The 23,080-nt window shown below is 41.4% G+C and overlaps 1 protein-coding gene and 1 long non-coding RNA gene across 2 annotated transcripts in view; both read right to left on the bottom strand.

Moving 5' to 3' along the window:
* Window positions 1-22,643, bottom strand: part of LOC101845718 — a gene marked incomplete at its 5' end in the record, with an annotated part of 46,114 nt that extends 23,471 nt beyond the window's left edge. Inside the window, 5 exon segments of the mRNA XM_013087574.2 lie at window positions 77-774; window positions 1,507-1,604; window positions 4,918-4,957; window positions 21,244-21,365; window positions 22,515-22,643. Coding sequence (XP_012943028.1) covers window positions 77-774; window positions 1,507-1,604; window positions 4,918-4,957; window positions 21,244-21,365; window positions 22,515-22,643 — 1,087 coding nt within the window.
* On the bottom strand, window positions 16,657-19,432 carry LOC118478487. Its single transcript, XR_004859078.1, has 2 exons — window positions 18,214-19,432; window positions 16,657-16,823 (listed from the first exon to the last, which is right to left on the bottom strand). It is a non-coding gene; the product is annotated as an uncharacterized LOC118478487 (long non-coding RNA).
* Window positions 22,644-23,080: the final 437 nt, after the last annotated feature.

Below are 23,080 nucleotides of genomic sequence, written 5' to 3'. Positions count from 1 at the left end.
AACAGTACACAGTACAAGAAAAAAGTAGGACACTGTCCAACCACCCGAACAAGGGATGATGGAAGACATCACATACCATTTCCCTCTGTGCTGCTGATGCTGGGGGAAGTCTAGTGCCTCTAGATCTTCTCCAGGGACAACTGCAAAATCCATTGAAGTCCTGGGACTGGGCATGGAGCGGGTGACCGACAGAGTGACTGATGGGACATCTGATGTGGCACTGACCCCGCGGCTACCATCCAGGTAGTCCTGGCTCGGGACAGTAGGTTTGGGGAGCCACGGAGATTTCACACCGTTGCTTTGACCAAAGTCCATACTAGGATGCCGAGGAAATTCTAAAGTACCATTTCCAACAAAGGACGAATCGAGTTTGTTCAGTTTCAGTTTACTTGGAGAGCGGCTTTTCTTATTCTGGCTTAAAGTTGTTCGTGATCTCTCCACACGGAGACCTGACATGTTGCTGTCATAATAAGTGGGTGAGCGGATGAAAGTCTTTTTTGGGAAGTCCGGGCCAATCGCGTCAAGTTCAAGGTTTTGGTCATCACCCCCTTGGATTGATACGTAGCTCACTGTGACAGGGAAGGCTGGCTTGGAGAGTCCACTGGGTTTGTCTAGTCGTGTGCTGTGTTTGGCCGTATTGCTGTGGTGGTGAGGGTCACGGAGGCCGGAGGCAGAGGGTGAGGTGCGGGTGGAGGTAGAAGATGACTCTCTGTGTGTGCGAGGCCGGATGTTCTCTTTCTTCGTGTCAAGCATTTTTACTGGTGTCCTTGCTTTCTGTGGACAGGACACATTCTTGAAAAGTCTAGACTAGATGACACAAGAAAATGAGAAATCAGCGGATGTTAGTTAGAGGTGACTATGTCAACAGTCCCTGTCTGGGGAAATAAAGGACTTTTATGAAAAGGTATAAACAGTAAACATTTTGACATTGACACGCTGTGATTTGGGCAAAATTACTTGGAGGATTGCTTCAATATTTACACTCATGAAGTACAGTTATTCAAATGCCCCAACTTTGCGTTTTAAAAATATTATTTCAGTCTATATTAACATAGTCACTTCTGGATTTCAACAGTTGAAATTGATCAGAAAATTAAGAAATCAATACATGTGACCCTGTTGATGTTTTCTTTTTTTTTTTTTTTTTTTTACAATGTAGATGTTTTATGCCCCAAATGATACAGTTTAGATCATAAAAAGGTGGGCTTTAACCGTGCCTGTGAGGCCCAACCTGGACTGAGAGGGATACTCAATAAACATTCTCCCCACAACTGAATCAAACTAAATTTTTCTGCAAGGCTGGGGTGTCTGTTACACCACAGATGCCCATGTATTTAGGCCTGCCAGAGTCTATAAGACAATCACCTGTACAAATGGCGACGTCCCATTTTCCCCCCTTTTATATTATAATGACACTGTGTAAGACAGCTACTTCCTTCCTAAACAATGGCTGGCCATCTTAGACAATGTAGACTGTAGTGTGGAGAAAACAAAAAGTGTAGCTACCTGAGTGGAGCTGGCCGGTGGTGATTTCTCCTCTTTTTCCTTAGGGTCCACCCTGGGTGTGTCCATACCTGGTGGGTGGGAGCTGTGGGCACTGCTGGCTGGAAAACCCACCGTGGGGTGTGGCAAGAAAAGTGAAAAAGAAAGAAAGATAAAATTAAAAGAACTTCATTTATTCTTATCCAAAAAGTAAAACAAGAGAGATAATAAAGTAAGATAGAGAAACAGAAGAAGCAAAGAAGACAGCAGAAAAGTTAATAAACCACCAGCACACAGAGGCAGACAACCATCTAGACATACAGGGTGATCCAAAATAAAATGTACAATTTATTTTCTGAATATCTCTGACAAAATTTGAACTACAATTTTGCAATTTGGAACAGATATGATTCATTCAAAAGGAATTTGTTTGACAATAAAATTCATAAAGAAGAAACTTATTTCCAAAAATGGAAACGGCTTTTATATTAAAAAAACACCTAACTGCAAAATGCATCAATTAAAAAAATTTGGTAATTTAAGGATAGTCATGAAATGATTGGTTTGTTGTTTTTTTCCCCTCCCTATTCTTCTAAAATCTAATCTTTCCATCACAGTAACATTTAAACCATAATATTTTTTTCTCTAACAGCGTTTTAGAAATTGGTTTTTTTAAACTCTGGTATTCCGAGAACAAGTGCTCTTTATGTCCTTTTTAACGCGTCGTTCGTAATGTTCAGTGGTGATCTACCCAACAATCAGTACTAAAAGCTACACATACTGTACACCTTACACTATTGAGTTGCTTCTAGAGGTAGTAGGGCGGCAGGTGAGGTTGCCCAAATAGACATTTTGTGTAGTTAACATCCAGGAATGTGAATATGGACTAAGCCAAGGAATCAAAATTCATTGAGGAAAGTTCACACTTTTCAACACGATTGAGGAATCATGAACACATTGCTAATCCTCCGATTCATGTCAGCTTTGCGAACAGGAAAATGGTCCAGTCGTAGATGAAGATCTGCTTTGAAAATCTGGACCGTTGAGATGTAGGAAAGTCTATGTACAGACGTCTCAAGGGGCTCAGATTTCAGAATTCTGCACCCTGATGATGTTTAACTCTTTGAACCCCATCGGACGCTGGGAATGTATGGCGGTAATAACCCTGTTCCCCATCGAACACTGGGAGCGTCCAGTACTAGTGACAACTGTTTTATTTTGTTTAGTGCTATTTTTTGCTTGTTTTTCGGAACTATTCCTGAACCAAGTTTTTTAGTAATGACTAAGCCTTAGTTTCCACTATATAAGTTGGAGGCAAGCTTTTGGAGTTCTAATGAGACATAGTGCACCAGGTTTAGGTGACTGTAGAAAAAAACCTCTGGGAAACGGGAGAAAAAACTCAGGGCTTAAAAGAGTTAAGGGGGAGTGAACGGTGTATGTTTGATCTGAAGTGGTCGTTTTGTCTGGGAAGTTTTTGTTCTGACTCTCTACAGGTCCTAACTGATGGACCATTTCCACCCTTGACATCGAAAAAGGCATTAAGGGCACTTTAAAATTATTACTGTACCTTGAGCGAAACTTACAAAATGAGTTAGTGGTTAGCAAATGTTCAAAACAAAAATCTCTCTGCTCGTTACTAATCTTAACAATTATCTCAGCAGGAAAAGGAAACTTGAGAAAAACTATCTGTAAACTTCTGTTGGCCTGTTAAACTACTGTAACTTGCAATATGGCCCGATCGTTTGGGACTTTTAATGGTAGGCCTAATGCGAACTAGTGCGTCATGCGACAAAAATGGGGACATAGCTGAAAATGGGGTGTTTTTTTCATGCGCCATGTGGAGCAAAACTAAAATGAATGTCAGACCAATTCCTTAAACTGACTTCCAAATTTTGTGTACAAATTTGAAACGCAAAACTTCCGTAAGGAGGAAAATATTTACAAAAAAGTTGTATAGTTCTTTTTGGATCACCCTGTATGTGTCACGACACGGTGGAATCACTCGCTCATCAATTTTTGGGCGTAGGGATTTATTTTTACAATCTTAAAGCCTATTAATTTACCTTGCTTTTGATTTTAAAAAATACTCATCAAGTCTAAATAAAAGTCAAGATATTTGGGATTTAAGGTGTTGGGGGTAAAATAAACGAGAAAATGGACTCTAAAGTTTTCCGACTTCCATAGTTTCAGAGTCCTTGAAAATGGGGCAACTTATTGTGCCTATGTTCAACGTTCTCCAGTAAAATCAATGCATGAATGTATTTTTACATTGATATTAAGGGTGTTATCAAACCGGTAGAAAAATGCCGGGTTTTTTTAATTTGATTATTTTGACGAGAGCCTGATTTCACTATGATGCCTCATAAATGAAACCACATATAGGCCAAACGGACGAACAATTTCAAGTTAAAAAAACTGTTAAGCAGTGTTCTTTTTAAGGGGAGACGTACACTGCTGGAAAAATTTTCTAAACAAAAGACTTTTATTCACTTTCATGTTATTGTGCAAGAAGTTCTTAGGTAAACAGGATGTAATAAGGGTGAATTTGTTGATTTTTTCTGAAAAATGGGTCTCGTGTGGCAGCCATCTTGGATTTTCAAATCAGTTTCTTAGTGCAGAAAAATTTCATAGTAAATATTGAATTATCAGCCTGAAATTTGGCACTCACGTACAAACCTATATGGACTGGGGATCTTGACCTATCTTTAAAACTAAAAAAGTGAAGCCAAAAGTCAATGGGCCCCTGAGAGCCACTTGACGAAATTTTGGGGTACATATTACCAAAAAAATGGAATATTTCCACAAGTTAAAAATATTTCCCTATTCCCTCACATAGATTTTTTAAACTCCTAGCACCAAAGGAGGTCACATATGTCAAAAAGCAGATTTTGAGAAAAAACAGGGATTTTAAAAAGGATTTTTAGTGCAATTTGCACTTTTCAAACGCCCTTTTAGGTAATTTAGGGTGTTTTTCAACAGTTTTGTCATTGTGACCCGATAAAACAGATGTCAAAGGATGTTTTTCCACAAAAAACAAAAGTTGGATAGTTAGAAAAATTTTTACGATATTTTCTGGGATCGCCGACCTGGGTCTCCCATTAAAATGCCGATCCACCTTTGCATCCAATTTTAAAACCTGTTCAAACTTGATCCAATGAATCTAATAATGCAAGTGACCAATGCCATAGCGTATATCATAAAAGAAGAGATAAGCATTGCCACCATAAGCTATTGAGAGAAACTTGCAACTTGTCTATAAAGTCACATTCACTCTACACAACACGTCTGCTGGTAGACATTTTTCATCACTTCTGCTTTGGAGGATATCAAACAGCCAGGGGAGACAAAAGGTGGGGGGAGGGTTGGATATGAAAAGGGGGGAGGGGGGGTCTATATCAACAAAGAGGAAAAATAGAAAACAACAAGTCCATTTACCTGAGATTGGTCGTTCTGGGGTACAGGATAAATGGCTACCCTGGGAAAAGAAGAATACAGAGAACAAGGATGAAGTGTAAAAAAAAATTATAGCTGCAGCTGCTGCTACTGTTACTACAACACTCAGTATACTAGGGGGGAAAAATTAATCATGATAATGATATTAACTTCTTCACTACCATGCCCGTCAAATTTACTGGCCTGAACCGTGTAGCGGTGTGCCTATGGCCCGTAGAATTTACGGGACTGTGACAGAGGTTGTTTTGATGCCAATTATGAGGGAAGTTACTACTAAAATCTTTAAATTATTATTGAGGAACCTTCCCTTTGTGTTTACCACCATTTTCTCCCCATTTGAAAGCATCAGATTCAGATTTTAGCACATAGAGAAGATTAGATCTAGATCTAGATCTAACACATCTACCGCACAAAAATGAAATAATTGGCAGTAATCACAGAAGGGCTTACTATATATATATGGATTGTACGAGCGTTGTATAAAGTAGGAAAAGCCTCTTGTCACTTCCTCTTTACCTGCCGACACTCACGCAACATGCATTCCCCGGCAAAGCAGCACCCAATGGCCGAATCATGCTCGACCCACCAATGGTGATTGCCAGATGCAAGGAGAGCCTTCACGACCAAGAGGAGACAGACTCCCACACACTCAGCACAATAAAAGAAAAGTGTGTGCTTGGCACAGCGAAAAAAGTTTGCTCCGAGGAGTGGTCAGGTGTGTCTCAAACCAGCTCCTCCTGGAGACAATTAGCAGGAAGACCCTGAGGTGGACGCTGGAAAGGAGAGATGAGCAGCTATGGACATGTGCCGCCTGCTATGATTCTAGCTCTAGATCCAAGTAAATCCAAGTAAATCCAAGTAAATCCAAGCATTCCCCGTTTTTTGTCTCAGTTTATCAACTCCCAAGTTAAAACTTTCTTTGTAATATAACTGCCTGATTTCCAGACGGTATGTTCAGTTCAAATTGGTGAACCTCATCAAGAGCATATACGAATGGACAAGTTGCAGGGTTGTACATGATGGCCAGCTCATTGACAGCTTTGACATCAAGACTGGTGTGAGACAGGGATGCTTACTATCACAGTTCCTCTTCATATTGGCAATCGACTGGCTGATGAAGGAAACCACCAGAGGACACAGAAATGGTATACAGTGGACACCATGGACACAGTTGGACGATCTGGATTTTGCAGACGAATTGGTGCTTCTGTCGCACACCCAGGAACAGATGCAAGCAAAGACTTCAGTATTAAACAGCCTATCGGAGTCTGTTGGATTGAGGATCCACCCCGGAAAGTCAAAGGTCCTAAGGACAGATGCACAACGAAAGGAGCAGGTCACAATCGAAGGAAAGGCCCTAGAAAATGTTGAATCCTTCTGCTATCTTGGGAGCATAATTGAAAGAGAGGGAGGAACAGGTGCTGAAATAAAGTCCTGCATTGGAAAAGCACAGGCTGCTTTCATATCTTTGGATATGATTTGGAAGACCAGAGATATATAACTTCGAACAAAGCTGAGGATTTTCAATTCAAACGTGAAGTCGGTCCTGTTGTATGGATGTGGGGCATGGAACGCATCACAGACTTGTATAAAGATGATCCATGTTTTCTTGAACAGGTGTCTAAGAAAGTTACTGAGTATCAGATGGACAGACAGGGTCACCAATGTGGAAGTGTTAAGGAAAACAAGACAGATCCTAGTCAGAGATGAGGTAGGAAAAAGGCAAAGGCGATGGATTGGACATACTCTCAGGAAGTCAGGCAGCTGCATAACAAAGAAAGTTTTGGATTGGAACCCACAGGGCAAGAGATCAAGGGGAAGAACTCGTGGAACCTGGAGAAGAATCACAGAAATCGATGTACAGAAAAGTGGGAAGACATGGAATAACATCAAGAGGCTAGCCCAGGATAGAGAAAGGTGGAGGGTGTTTGTCCGTGGCCTATACCCTGGTGCAGGGTGAGAAAGGCAATGATGATGTTCAGTTCAATCCATTTCCACTGCTTTCTTCTGTATGAAAATGTTCTCCTTAATACTTCCTCATTGGTGACTCTGTCTGTCCATCTGATCCTGAGGCATTTCCTCAGGCACTTGTTGATGACAACCTGAATCCTCAAGTACTTTGTGGTGAAGAGTGCTTTAGGAGAGCCCAACTCAGCTGCACCACCAAACAATCCACAAGGGGAGTGCAAGCCAAGGAGTTTCTCTTCACTTCTCTGGACATGCTTCCAAAGGTTCCCTCCCATTATTGCCAGCAAAGCTCTGGAAAACTGTATCTTGATCCCTGATTCTGTAATCTGGTCGGAGCTTCATTGGTTTTACGAGCACCCAGCACAGGTTAGGAACAATCTGCCTTGTAAGTCAGACTACTCAAATATGTGCTAAATGAAAAGAACATGTCAATCTATGAGGTAAAAAAGAGCAATGTAAATTGTGCGTGAGTTTTGAGTCTTGACAACGTCAACCAGACTAGGTGGGAATCTCATATGTCAGAAAAGAAAATGACAAAGAAAGGCACGCCATGGATAAAACCTTTGCTCTTAGGCAAGATTGGAATGTTTTGCATGAATCTTCAGGGAGTATTTTTGGAACTGTCTATCAATTCCTCCAGCTCTTGTTTCAAAAGCATGCATATAATCTTCAAAGCAACCTCGTACGATGCCATTGATTACTTATGACACAAGGCACAAGGTAGTTTGATTGCAAATGAATTCACAAATTGTTTGATGGACTTTTTTTTCAACGTGCACAAAATCATAGAAGGTTATAACAATATATTATCATACAGCTAAGTGTGAGTGTGTGTGTGTGCGGGAGCGTGCGTGCATGCGTGTGTGTGTGTTTGTGTGTGTGTGTGTGTGTGTGTGTGTGTGTGTGTGTGCGTGCGTGTGAGAGCACAAAATTGCATCTGTTTCTAATGCCGTGAGTGCCTTTTCCACTAAAGCAAACACCGTAATTGAATACAAAATCTTATAAGAGGCTACACTCATATGCAAGTAGATAGTATGCATGGCGTCATCAGGGCTCCCCTTTACACACAAATGTGCGTAGATTACGCATTAAACCAGCAGACTACCCCGTTTAAGTTTTGGTTGTGCGTGAGCTTTACTTTTTATAATTCCATTTCGGGGGTTTGCATACGCTTGAAAAAGTAGGTGGTGTGCGTCTGCCAGGCATCATTTTCCCCCTTCTCTATCCCAAAGCCGAGTCAATGAATTGACGACACACCCACACACATGCACGACAGTCTCCTTCTGAGTCAGAAGAAGTCGAGTAGTCGACCTACTTATCAGATGCGCGCAGTTTCCGGCAACACAGGCTTACTTCAGCAAAGAAATCAGCACCCCCCCCCCCCTGCCATTGACTGTAGTGTCTCTAGGCCCTTCCCAAATGTGGGGGCATTTCTCGTTCAAGCACAGTAGAATTGTAAATGGGCGGATTCATGTCACGCTCATAACTGTGCCTGATCTACGACAGGGAACCTTTTCTTTCTCCTTACTTAACTATTGTCATTTTCCTCTACTTCTTTTGTGTGTTTGTCATTCTCTTGTGACTTGCTATTTCCGGGGTGCCTTGATAGTCGAAGCAGACCTTGTGCTGTTGAAGCTAGAGAGGTGAGCAGAATAAGTCTGATTCCCTGTAAAGACTTCTCTGTTGACACCTACCCTTTGGCGCTCATCTGGCCACACTGCAAGCAGAGCGAGCATAGCAGAGCGCAGCAGTGAAAATTACTACAAAGATAAAGTAAAAGAGGTAACTGGTGGTGCGACTCGCACGGGACACACCTAATACTTTTTAGTTGGTAGGAAATTTTGAATTTTGCCCGGGAGGCGGCCGAAGCCTACTCTTATCGATCTTAGACCACCAAGGGATCTTTAAAGTGCGCAACTTGCACACGGGCCCTCCGAGATTTTTCACCCTTGTCCGAGAAGGCTAGGTGTAAATCTTTCCTACCAGAAGATCAGGGGTGTGGCAGAAAGACAGCTGTAAGAAGTAGTCAAGGAGTAGCAGTAGAAAGGCTGCAGAAAGAGTCAGAAGCCCAGAGGATGGGGCAGAGGGAGTGGGTGCAGAAAGAGGAGACGAAAGCAGACCACATAATATTGCTAGAGAGCAGGAAAGGAGGTGAAAGGAGACAATTTTAGAGAATAAAATTTTTCGGTCGCTACCTGGATTCGAACCCGGGACCTTTGAATGAGAGGCCAACACCTTAACCTCTAGGCCACGAGAGCCCCCACTGAAGTGTTTTAGCATATTAGCAGAAAGTACTCAAAATGTACTCATAAGTACTTTTTTTTAAAGTACTTGTACTCGAGTACATTTTGCAGGAAAGTACTTTCACTGTACTTAAGTACATATTTTAGATTGTAGGCCTACTTAAATTTGTTCTTAAGACCCTTTTTAAAAGTACTTTAACAACTCTGGTTATAACAGCCAATCTTCTTCGGACAGGTGGACACACGCCCTTATTTGTTAATTATTGTGGTTGTTTATGGGCTGTTCTAATTTTGATTTCATTCTGTTGTGAAACTGTTCTTTTTCACGTTTTTACACTCATCTAAAAATCTCTAGACGAGCTCTTGAAAATTGAAATAGATATATATAGACCCAAAAATTTGCTCCTGTGTGTGTGTGTGTGTGTGTGTGTGTGTGTGTGTGTGTGTGTGTGTATGCATGTGCGTGTGTGAGTGTGTGTGTGCGGTAGTAAGTGTGTAAGTGGAGAGTGAGGAGTGTGTGTGTGTGTGTGTGTGTGTGTGTGTGTGTGTGTGTGTGTGTGTGTGTGTGTGTGTGTTTTTCGGGCTTTATTTCAGCCTTTATTCAGTAACATTTCAAAGTATACAAAAATAGAACCTCAGGATCCATTCACTCCAGGGCTCATGAGTCGTTCCTCTCTTTCAGTTTCACTCATCCATTCAATTCCCGTGTTCTCTCCCACGGCTCATCCCCGTCCGCATGACTTCCACACCCCACCTCCTCCCTCCAGGCACACACAAAGAAAATCTCACTCGTTCCCTTGCACCCTGCGAACGATGGACAAATAATATAGGTAAAACACTGCCGTAGCCACATTCCTTTCGTTCGTGAGCTGTGGACCAGGCCAGGGGGGTCGGTGTCGTCGTCTTGTAGTAGTTGCTGTACACTCGTACTCGTACATTCTTCCTTCTACCCGCTCTTTCACTCACACTGTTTCTCCATCCACAGCTCAGCTCGTCATACGTTCAAAAGTTGCCCACTGATCATGTTTAGTTAGTGTGTGTATAAGTTTGTGTGTGTACATGTGCATGATGGTGGTTGATTGATTGAGTAGATGGTTTACGGCACTATCGACACAATTTTGGTCATTTAAGCGCCAGTGATGGTGGTGGGTGTGTGGTGGGTGTTACTGAAGGTTGTATGTAGGCGGGCTTGCCATGCGGTGATCTTCCCAGGCCAGAGGCAGAATGAAAGTTGGCGCCGAACTCTCACAATAAATTAGGCAAAAAATCACGAGACCGGAAGCCGGAAACCGTTCGGAGAAATAAAGATCGGCACTATTTCTCCGAACGTTCGGAGAAATAGTCACTTCGTAATCTTTATTCAGTTTAGATCTAAATACGAAACACGTAAGAATTACTACAGGGGCACTTAACAATCAAGTTAATTAGATCTAGATTCTAGGCCTAGATCGACTAGATTAGTGTGATTTAGTGCAAACGGGACTGCAATAGTAGGCCTACAGGAGTGCCACTGTTTCAGTTCATGATGATGGATTCTGACATTGGGGAACAGCTCGCTGTGTAGATAATCTCTCTATTCTAGTCAACAGTTAGGCTACCCGTTACACATGTACTGGACCCTGGCAGTGGCAGTTTTCACTTTAAATTAATATGTTCTAAAGCCCACATCGACACAATATTAACTATGTATCCTTTGCTCAATTCAGTTGCCTTGCATTGTAACCAATGTAAACTACCGCTCGCTCAGCGAGCCAAGCACAATCCAACATTTTTGGGGTCCACCTAGACACCATGACTACGTAATCCCCAATTACCTATTCACTTCCTTCTTTTTACACTAAAGGTTTCCTAAACATACGTTCAATAAGCAAGCATGCTATTGCGATTGGAACAAAAATGGTAGACTTGCTTTTAAAAGCGACATTGCCGGAGCTGTAAAAAAAAATTTAATTTGTAGAAACCATCGACTGGGATTTTTAATTAGTATTTATTTAGGAAATTTCTAGAATACAGTGTGCAGGAGTTTGAAAAATATTCACCTGTTAAGACAAATTGATATAGTCACAGTGCAAAAATAGGAGAATCTATATATGTTCGATAGGTAAGTTTTAGTAGAGGTTTTACGGCGCTCGCAACTGCATAAGGTCATATGAGCGCGTTCGATAGGTAAGGAGATATTTCACAATAAGTTGCGCCGTGTATTTTTGACTGCACTATAGGCGTACGTTGGTATACTATTAATTTAATTTGTACTCTTAACTCATATTCAACGCTAGGCGTTACATGATTAATGATCTCTTCTCAACCTAATAGCATAATTATACCCTGCCGACCCCATCGTTCGCCCCCACATTCCCTTCGCCAACTCTCTCTCTCTCTCTCTCTCTCTCTCTCTCTCTCTCTCTCTCTCTCTCTCTCTCTCTCGCTCTCTCTCTCTCTCTCTCTCTCGCTCTCTCTCTCTCTCTCTCTCTCTCTCTCTCTCTCTCTCTCCCTCTCTTTGATTTCTTTTATTGACACATTACAACAACGTGGGTGCAGACGTGAGCAAATTTCAAATTTTGGTTCACCCACGGCCACTGAATACCTCACAATCGTATTCAAACATTTTCAACATTCTCCTATTAATAACTCCTTGCGTCAGGAGCCTTGTTAAACTGGCCGTTTTCTTCCAGTCTTTCTTTCTTTTTTCTTTTTCATCCTCGGTTGCCGTTAAGCGTCGAGGGGAGATGCAGTTTTCTATGGTAGGCCAGCTCCGCAGCTCTTTCAGTTGTGATGTTATGTTTTCTTAGTGTTTCCTTGACACCCTCGATCCACCTTTTGCATGACCTCCCTCTTCCTTTATAGCCTGAGTGCTTGGTGTTGTAGGCTCTCAAGGCTGGCTGGTCAGGTGGCATGCGTAACAGGTGGCCAAACCATTTTATCCTCTGTCTTTCTATGTAACGCAGGCAGGACTCAGTGCCGATAGCTGCTCTAACTTCTTCATTTCTCTGCCTGTCTCGTCTTGTGATGTTATGGGTTTTGCGGAGACATTTCATTTCGCATGCGGTGATTTTGCTTTCATGGGTTTTGCTTAAGGTCCACGTCTGGCACTGATAACATAATGTTGGTATGAATATTGAAGTGATAAGCTGTCTCTTTGTGTCCATGGAGATGTTTGGATGAGATAGAAGGGGTGCGAGCTGGTAGGTGACAGCGTTGGCTTTGTGAGTTCGCATTTATATTTCTCTGTCTATGGACCCGTTTTCAGAAAAAGTGCTGCCAAGATATTCAAACTCTTTCACCTGTTTCAGTCCTTTACTATTGACATGGAAGTTCAGGGGACTATGGTTTCGGCTCACTTTCATAACTTCTGTTTTTGATGTGCTTATTTTCGTGTTGAATTTCTCACAGGTGTTGTTGAGTTCGGTAGTGTGATTTTGGAGGCTTTGTTGGTCATGATGAATTAGACATTGGTCGTCTGCGAACAGAAATTCATTTAGGCTTTCTGGGCTTTGGTTTGCTTCTTGCGTTATTGTGTCCATATATATTATAAACAGGAGGGGAGATAGAACACACCCCTGTCGTACTCCAGATCTTACTTTGAACCAGTCTGTATTGCCTTCCTTCGTTCTTACTGAGCTTCTGCCGTTGGTATATAGAGGTCTGACATTATCTAACAATTGTCCTCTGACGCCATACTTTTCGAGTGTCTTCCAGAGACAGTTTACTCTGCCAAAAGCCTTCTCCTGATCTATAAAGACGATGTCGGATTCTTTGTTGTGTTCTATTGTTTTCTCACATATCTGTCGTAATGCGAATACAGCATCCGTGCATCCTCTTCCCTTTCGGAATCCAAACTGAGATTTGCTCAGATTTCTCTCTACAATAGGTCTTATGCGCTACTCTAGTATCTTAGCATACATTTTTCCTGAGTGGCTTAACAATGAAATGCCTCTATATGTTGTGCAGTCGCGTTTGTTGCTCTTTTTTTCCATAATGGTACCACTATGGCTTTCTGCCAGTCTTCTGGGCATTTTCTTTGTTCCCAGGCTCTGTTGAAAATATGCCTCAGCCACAGTATACCGGTGTTTCCACAAGTTCTTATGGCTTCCGCTGTGATGTCATCTGGTCCTGGGGCTTTGATATTGGGGCTGGTCTTGAGTGCATTTTCTATTTCACTGGGAAGTATTGGTGGTTGTTTGATTTCCACAGGATGGTTGGAACTCAACTTGTTGTCCGTGGCAAGCGTCTGGGTTGAGCAGTTCTTGGAAGTAATTTTCCATCTTTTCTTGATTGCATGTTTGCCGAGAATGGCGTTTCCCTCTTTATCGTTTATAATGCATGTCGGGTTGTATGGGTCTTTCCTTATCCGCATGCTCTTCACACTTTAAAAAAATTCTCTTGGGCTTTCCTTGCAGATTTTGGTTAGTTTCTCGACATATATTTTCCATGCATTTTCCTTAGCAGAGATTCTTTTGGTCTCTCTTCTGGCTTTCTTGTATTCTATATACTATATAGTCTTCTTCGGTCTTTGACTTCTGCCATTTCTTGAATTTCTTCTTTTTCATTCTAATTGCTTCTTTAGTTTCATCATTCCACCAGCATGTTGTTCTGCCTTTGTTTCCACCTATTCGTTTGGTTCCACAACTATTTTTTTGCATTTCTGACAGGGATTTTTTAAAATATTTGCCATTCGTCTTCTATGTCCTTGATCTCAGGTGACAGTTTAAAGTACTCCTTGGTAATGTCATCCTTGACTGCTTTCTTGATGTCTGGTTCTTCAAATTTTCTTAGGTCAGTCGTGGTTTTTTCCCCTGTTCTTCTTTGTTTGCTTTAAGTTGTGGGTTGTGAGAGTAAGTATCACAGGTCTATGGTCCGTGTCGATGATGTAGTTTGGAACCGCTCTCGAATCTTTGGCTGTATGTCTTTGTTTTCTGCGCATCAGGATGGAATCAATTTGTGATGCATGGTTCCGGTCACTCCATTTCTACCAGGTCTTGATTTGGCTTTGTCTTTGTTGGAAAAATGTGTTCGTAATCATCATGTTGTGCTCAGCGCATAGGTTTAGTACATGTTTAGTTTAGTTTAATATCCTCCAGTATTTTTGCAAAGTCCAGAAGCAGGCACATCTGCGTACGGTCCGTCGTAACACCAAGCCTTAGCCCCCAAGTTGGGCGTATGGTCCCCTCGCGCCAAACACTATGGGGGCGTACGGTCCCGTCGTAACACCAAGCCTTAGCCCCCAAGTTGGGCGTATGGTCCCCTCGCGCCAAACACTATGGGGGCGTACGGTCCCGTAGCGCCAAGCGCTATTGGGGCGTACGGTCCCCTAACAATAGCCAAACATGAATTGTCCGTCATCAAAAGTGTGGAAAGACTGGAATGTGAACCCTGGGATGGCTCTGAAGAATAATGAATCAGTTTATTTTATCAAACTGCCACTCATCCCTGCCCTAAATCTCAAGCATCCCGATTTTCCCGATTTCGATCGCGTGTGCCCTGATTTTTGTTTAATTTTTTTGTTCCGCCTGTAGCGCCGGATTTTTCTAAAATCTTACTCTTGCCTTCTTTTCTGTCGTGGGAAGCACTGGTTATACTTTTTGTCAGCAGAAACTCGGAGCACTATTTTTCGAAATGTCTGTCGAATTTAGTAGAATCTAGTTGACTCACCAAAAGTTGTCTTGGATCTTTGCTCACACGCGTTATTTCAACTATATGGATTGGAAGTAGTATTGATTTGGCATTCCGACTTAAGACATTTTCATGATCTACTTTCGACGAAACAAGCTTTGTCCGAGTTTTGATTAGTCGGACCCGTCCTCAAGACCCATCAGTAAAACTGTTTCAATCGCGCATTCGCACCACGTGACATGACTTCGGCGTGTGAGTTCCGCGTGTGTCGGGGACCGTCGATGACGGGGTCAATTTCACGCACACTGGTTGAAGCGTCTTTCGGTACTTATCCGAAGGGAAGAGGGGGGAGGGGGGGCGTGTAAAACACTTGGACTAGGAGACCTTGACATGATACTTCAGGATTTAAAAGAAAAAGATAAAACACACACAGGCACGCGCGCGCGCTCACACACACACACACACACACACACACACACACACACACACACACACACACACACACACACACACAAACGCGTACATTACACACACACGTACGCGCGCAGAGAGAATATACATAGTAATGGACACCCCTGGAATTTTTTTAAGTCAGCTTGGCAGTGACCTACGTGATTTTGATTTGTCATTGATCCCAATTTTTTTCACCGAGTCCAAATTTTTTCCCCCCACTAAGATCCAGACTTTTAGGTTTCATAGAGTGGCAGGTCTATTTTTCTTGGAGTAGTATAGTCGGAGTTGAGCCCTTGCCTTTTGGTTTGTCAACTTTATTTTATTTTTGATAGACCCAACTGCTCAACCACCACCACTCTTCCCCCCTCCAAATGGACACAATTCTAATTCTAGTCAATATTACTCATTTATTTCTTAAGTAAATCAAAATCGTTAGCATTCAATTATAGTCATGGTCACTCTATACTATGTGTGTCCGTGCGAATGTGCGTGTGAGTTAAATGTTTGCAAACAAAAAAATCTTACTATAAAATTATCTTTAAGTTTCTAAAATAAGGGTTTAGATACCCCTTCAAATAGTAAACCAAAGGGTGAAGGAACCTCTTAAGCTGGCCTGAAAAGGGGAGCCCTCGTCATTGAGCGGCGGTTTTAAATAAAGCACACAAATATACAGCCAACTAGATCTAGATTATGTTGCCATATTCAGAACTGCAATTTTTATAATTATATCAACGAAGATCCTATAAAGTGAAATTTGTGGATCACATTTCCCTCCATGATTTTGCCATAATTGTAGTCCACAAAACTGTCTGGTCGGGTAGACACAAAGAAGACCAAACTGTTAATCTGTTAATGCAATAGTAGTCTGGCAGATTTAAGAAATCGCAAGAAAATAAAAGCAAAAGAAACACAATTAAATGCATTTGATAGAGAAAATCATCGTATCTAAAATACTCAAAATGTACATTAATGTACGAATGGGAAAGTTTTTTTAATTTTCCTTGAAAACGTGAACTCCGTTTCCTCTAGCGGAGGCTGAATTTGCCGTGTGCACACATCGTCCGCGGAATGATCGCGATTGCCGCATCATTTGAAAACAATTCGATTTTGGAAGAAATGTTAAAGGAAACTGATACAAATAAGTAAATTACTTTATCTATGGTCTATAATATTTGCATTAGAGCTCTTCTACCCAGTAGACTAAACAAACAAACAAACTCGATGTGTACACTGACAGTGACAGAAGCTGAATGAAAGAACGTTCAATTTTATCAAGTGCATATGTAGGCCTACTGTATATAAATGTTCACATGACACTAAATGACGTGTGGCGTTCTAGCGTAGTGGTAAAGGCGTCAGACTTTTTTTGACTAGGTCTAAAACATTTTCACTAGGGTTCAAACCTGTGTGCCTCCATTTTTTCTTTTTTTTTTAGCTGTATTTTTTCTGGTTTTAAAATTATTATTTTTTTGTTCTTTTTTTTATAGTTTTTTTTCTGTTTAATTTTTCGTCTCTGGCTTCAGTACATAGATATGATTGACATCTTGAAACGCTTCCTTATAAGCCGAAGGTTCAGGTGACTGGTGGTTACATTTACAATCCTTGCAAGACATGCTCCCCTTCCTTGCTGCTGCCGGGCTCTCACAGTACACCAAGTCGGTCTACATCTACTTTCAGAAGATGAGACAACTTGAAGAACAGCACCCATCAGTTTTCAATGCCTTCTTGTGTTGCTTTCACGTTCTGGGTCGAAAGTGATCGCTTCTGGACTGGATTGAGTACTGATCTCGTGATTGAGCAAGTCTTAATGAAAAACCCAAAGTCTGCAGGAGGGCTGACCCGTGGTAGAGGCATGGGAGATACACAGAGAACACAGTGGCTCATGTCCATGCCAGCTTGTGCTGATAAAATATACAATGAAATGCAGCGGATTACTGGTACAGAATTAAATACAAGTCAACAACATATTGAAGTCAGTAATGCCAGACAAACGAGAGATGATAAAGATATGAGACTGCTCCTTAGTTTCCTAAAAGATCGCAACCCCTTTGCCAGTGATCAGACATTACGGAATATATGCACAGGGGTGACAGCTCAATCCACAGTTAATGCCGACACTGCAAAAGATGTTGGCAAGGTTATTTTGCAGACCATGCAGGGCAAACCTGTGAAGGACTCCACCTTAAAAAAAAAAAGACCAAGTTGTTAGCATGGTCACCAAAATCACTGCCAAAATGGAGGGTGAAAACATACAAAGTCAATCCTCAACTTCTCTTTAGGCGGATGATTACAGCAGCAAACGTTGACGATTATTATCTCCCATCTGTGTTGAAGTATGAACTGACGACTCCACCACCATCTCTCTTTGAACCATTAGGATTGATGAGAGAGGCACACAAATCCAAGCTGGCTGATTCAATGAGAGACCTCTTCAAAGAAGATCCACTATAGAAAGATGAGTACATGGACATGGTGACCATATTGGACGGGGGTTCACTTCTTCACAATTCCCTGGAGGAAGAAAGAGCCCGTTTCCGTAATTTGTAATAGGTATGCTGAATATGTCAACAAGAAATATTCTAAGCCCATCGTAGTGTTTGATGGGTATGAGTCGGGCCCGTCAGTAAAAGCTGCCGCTTTCCTCGGGATTTCTGCAGGTGTGGTCGGACCAGCTGTTGTGTTCACCAAAGAAATGCCATTAATCTCAAGCAAGGAACACTTCCTTTCAAATCCAAGGAACAAACAGGAGTTTGTTCACCTCCTTAGAGGCACTCTGATGGCTCTTGGTTGCCACTGTCTTCACGTTGCTGGTGATGCCGACACACTCATAGTAAAAACTGCAATGGGGTATGCAGCAACCAACCCTGTAGCTGTCATTGGAGAAGATACAGACTTGCTCGTGCTCCTTTGCCACCATGCACAGCTCAGTAGCAGGCCTATTATCTTCAGATCAGACAGAAAAGCTGGCGACAATCATAAAAGTTTACAAAGGCTGTTATTTAACTTCGAGACTTTTTGGGCTGGGAAAAATGGTTCCAATGAGAAAATTGACAGATGCTCATTTTCGAAAGCGCGCTCATATTTTTTTGAACAGCAGAAAAGACTCAGGAAGACATCAATGATGCTGGAGAAAGAGCTTTAGTCAGTCTCTACAATGGCACTGCTGCAGACACCCTTGGCCAACAGTTTTGCGTTACAAGAGGTTCTATGTAAGGGTTGCATCATGTGCCACATCCGTTCAAATCCAATGCTTGCCGCCAACCAGTACTGCAGCCAAGTACTACAGTCTTCAGGTGTATCTTCAAGTGCAGGTAATATTCAAGACACAATGGGGATGGCAGCTGCACGATGATCACTTACAGCCATGCAAGACAGATATGTCACCTGCCCCACATTCTCTGTTGAAGGTGATTAAGTGCAGCTGTAGAACATATTGTAAGTCCACAAAGTGTACGTGTCGTCGCCACAGACTGGAATGCTCTGTTTCCTGTGGAGGTTGCATGGGTTTGACCTGTACAAATTGCTCATCACTTACTGAGGAAGATGATATCAGTCTCCTGGAGTTTCCTGGCGGGCTGAATTCTCTTGAAATACCGGACATGATGAACGTGCACGATCTACTGTTGTGAAATTCCATTTGGTGTGTTGTGTTCCTATTTGGCCTCCAAGCTTTTTAAATACCACATATTTAAACAGCATTTTTGTCGAGCTTTCAAACGAGGTGCAACATGACCATGTTCTAAAAGATATTTTTATAAAGTTGACCCCGGTGACGTCATGAGCTAAAAATAGCATTTCCCATTAATGCGTGAATGTACATTTTTAATATGTTGAAAGTGACCTAATTTTATGTACATCCCAATACTTTTTGTTTCTTTTGCAATTTTTTCCTTTCTTCCAGTATTTTTGTCGTTCCTCTCCTACACTATAGGAAGCCTCTGATATACATGAGGAGAAATTCTTTACAAACTGAGCTCTAACGAAGAGTGGGAGAGTCTCCTAAAGTCCAGAGACAAGGAAAACTTAACAAACAGTCCCCCACCACTGTATCATTCCCCTTTAAAAATAGCAAAGAGTAATTTTCAAGATCTTTGTAGTTTTAGTTTTAGTTTTAGTAAGGATTTACTGCGCTCGCACTGCGTAAGGTCATATGAGCGTCAAATACAGGATCTGAGAGACGAAAAGCATAAAAAAATGAAAGATGATCATTCAGTCATTCACGGGGTCTAGAAGTTAGGTACAAATCAGGTTCTCAATTCCCCCCCCCCCCCAGCCCAATAAAAAAGGACATACACTTACATACAACTGGAGAAAGAAGGATAGAAAGAGAGAGAGGGCACGCAAATGAAGAAGTAAGACTTTATAAATATATCCCCTTCATTTAAGAATGATGGATGTATTGTTTATAGTGGTAAAATAATGAATAGCTTTCTGTTTCACTCAGTCTGTAATTTCATACTCAGTTTTAAATTGGTCTTTAAAAATCATTTGTATAACAGTATTTCGCGCTTTCATATATTTTTAAACATACCAGGGCCTCTAATAAGAGAAAACACACTGCCTATAACCGTGAATACAGCACCGCGTATCATAAAGCCTACTGATAAAATCATGAATTCCACTTAACGACCGCATCAGGCGAGATTCGAATATGAAAATCGTGAATCCCACACATTTTGGAAAAAAAAGACCATCTGCCCTAAATGGAAATTCACTAGATTTATCTGTTTAGTTTATGTCTTGAACGCCAAATGACGGAAGAAATCAATTTTTTCCCTCTGCTTTGTGTGGAATTCACGATTTCATCAGGCAGCCGATGATATGGTCTGAATATGTCAAAAGATGGTGAAGTCACTAAATTAATAGTAGGCCTATATTCTAAAACCACATGAAGAGTTTACGTTTGTTCTCATATCAAACTTTGAAAATCTCATTGCAAAAACGTCAAAATTAAAATCTTAGATCCTGACAAAACAAGAACTGCCAAAACAGATAAGAAATTAAAAAGCTTTATTCTCCTAGAATCCTAGAATTGAGCTTGACTTAGGATTTATTATAAAAATATTAATGGACCACACTGACATTGTGCATTTTCACTCATAAACATTCTTGACTTCCAGCCAGTGACTTCCAATTGACTTCACCAACAGAAATACAAGGACTTACAATCTAAATTCAATAGTGCCAAACACAAAGCATATCATCATCATCCAGTGCCAGATCTGCGACAGACATCGGCGATCATGGTTTTCCATTCATTCCTTTGCTCGGATGCTCTCAAAAAAGTTATGTTTCCCTGGTCTTTCCCTGTTACCAATTTGTTTAGGTTCCCTAAGTATGTCGTTCTGGGCCTATCCCTGCCTCGCTTGCCCCGAATTTTGCCATGTTCAAGACCCTTATGTCTATTCAGGTGTCCCAAAAACTGCATTTGTCTTTTCCTGACTGTTTTTAAGATTGAGCGTCCCATGTGGGCTTCATCAAGCACTACCTCATTTGATTTCTTTTCCTTCCATGATACTCTTAGCAGTCTCCTAAGAAACCACATTTCTGTTGCTTCTATTTTATTTTCACTGTCTTTAGTGATTGTCCAGCATTCACAGCCATATAGAAAGGTTGACCAAACATAGCATTTCAGGACTTTCATTTTGGTGTTCATTGAGATGTTTCTATTTTTCAGGATTGGGCTCATTTTATTGAAACAAGCCTTAGCCATTGTAGTTCTCCTTTTTATTTCTGTGGAACATTTGGCGCCAGATGTTATCATATATCCTAGATATTTAAACAAAGCATTTGAACAAATAAAAAGGGCCCCCCCCCCCCCCCCCCCCCCCCACCGTCCCCTCTTCCTGTCTCTGTCTCAGCGCTCTTTTTCTCTTCCCAACTCCAAGTTCTCTTTGCTCATTCGGACACACTAACTCATTAATAAACACATAATGTGTAAGCATGCACATCCATTCACAACCACAAACACACAAGTTGATGTACTGGCACCACAACAAAGAAACATAAACAGACACAGTCCAGCTTCTCTAACCTTGGCACTGTTAAGGCGAGCAGAGCGGGCATCTCCAACAGACTTTCTCTTTTTCTGGGAGGCTGACTTGTTGTCCTCTTCTTTCTTTGGAGGCTGGTATAATGGAGGCCGGTTTGGGTCAACTGGGCAGGAAAGGAAAAGTAAATTACATCCCTTTGAATCAACTGGGGAGGCAAAAAACTAAAATTACATAAACAAAAGAAATATTATTCAATAGCCACACCTGCTCTAAACGATCACCTCTATGGGACAATCAGTTGTACAAATGGACTCTTTCCATTTCTCTCTCTTGCATATTTTTAACACGGCCACTCTTCTCAAAAATGGGCTGCCATCTTAGACAGTTTCAACTGTATTTGAAGCCTAAATGTAGGTAATAATTATCAAAATGTTCCATGTTCATAAGTTAGCATCATGCCACACTTCTATTGTTTTTGTTGGGGTTTTTTTAATATTGAGAATTCCTTGAGTTTCGTCTTTTAAAGTATACTAATTTTTCTGCCTTTAGAACCTACACTTTTTAATTATCCATTTCCCAATGGGGTTTGAACCCATGACCTTTTGGTCAAGAGCCCAATAGCTTAACAACTAGACCACCGACTTCACAGTAACTCACACATTCAGAGTGGCCACTGCAGAAATCACTCATTAATTCCAGTATTTCCCAAAGACATTTAGTAAAAAAAAACGTCCCTTACAATTCAACTAATGAACAACAAGAACAAATCGCTGACTAGTTTCAATTGACAGAAATCCACTGAAACAAGTCAGCCATTTCAAGTATCTTAGTAGCACCTTTTCAGAAAACGGGACGTCTCAACAGAGAAACTGAGATGAGAGTACAAAAGGCTAACAGCGTCAGCTACCAGCTTGCCCCACTCCTCAAACATCCCAACATCCCCACTGAGACCAAAGCCAAGCTCATTAACTCTATCTTCAACACATGTCCTCCACTACATTCAAAGGCAAACATTCAGGTGGTTTGGACATCTCACACATATGGCACCTCACCAGCTTGCCAGTAAAGCCTACTACAGAAAAGTATCATGGTACAAGGCAAGAAGAAAACCAAGAAAGACCTGGATCCAGGGTGTGAAGGATACCCTGAGAACATACAATATCCCACCCAGCAAGGCCATCAAACTTGTTAGAGGCAGGGAGCTCTTTCTCCCCTCCACGCCCTAGAGGTACAAGAGGAAGGATAAAGTAAAAGTAAAGTAAGTAACAACAAGAACAGGAAAAACAGCAACAATATCTTTCTCCCCTCTCACATTCGTCCTTGGCTGTTCTCTTCTTGGTGACCTTGCTCTCAAACTTGCCCTCATTGGTCAGTGCAGTGACCACAAATGTGTACTCCGTGTCTGGCGTCAACCGTCTGGCTCCACAGCTTAAGTCTGTACCTAAAGGTTGCAAGAAGCAGGAAGGAAATGAAGATCATTTCTACTGTTCAGTGTAAGACTCCATCATATCGTTGCTGTCATGTACAAAACTAAGCGTCATCAAAATAGTTTACAGGAGAGGCAAAAAACTATTTATTTCCTTTGATTTCTAATATTTCAGGAAACTTTTCAACTTTAAAAAAATAAGATTTTTCATTTTCTCACATGTTTGAATTTGAAGTAATGAAATTAATAATTTCAAATAAAAAGGACTTACGAGGTTTCTGCTCTAGCTTTCTCATTGTGCACAAACCTCGTAAGCGCTAAACGAGCCACATGAGGTTCGTACACAACTGGCAACGGGTCTGAATTGGTTTTCGTCAGCTGACGTCGTTTTGGTGGTTTTGTTCTAGAGTGAATCATTGATGACAGTGTGTGTGTGTGTGTGTGTGTGTGTG

Source organism: Aplysia californica, unplaced genomic scaffold (assembly GCF_000002075.1).
Source record: "Aplysia californica isolate F4 #8 unplaced genomic scaffold, AplCal3.0 scaffold00604, whole genome shotgun sequence".
NCBI classification, from domain to species: Eukaryota; Metazoa; Mollusca; class Gastropoda; order Aplysiida; family Aplysiidae; genus Aplysia; species Aplysia californica.
This window is presented reverse-complemented; position numbering and strand designations above follow the sequence as displayed.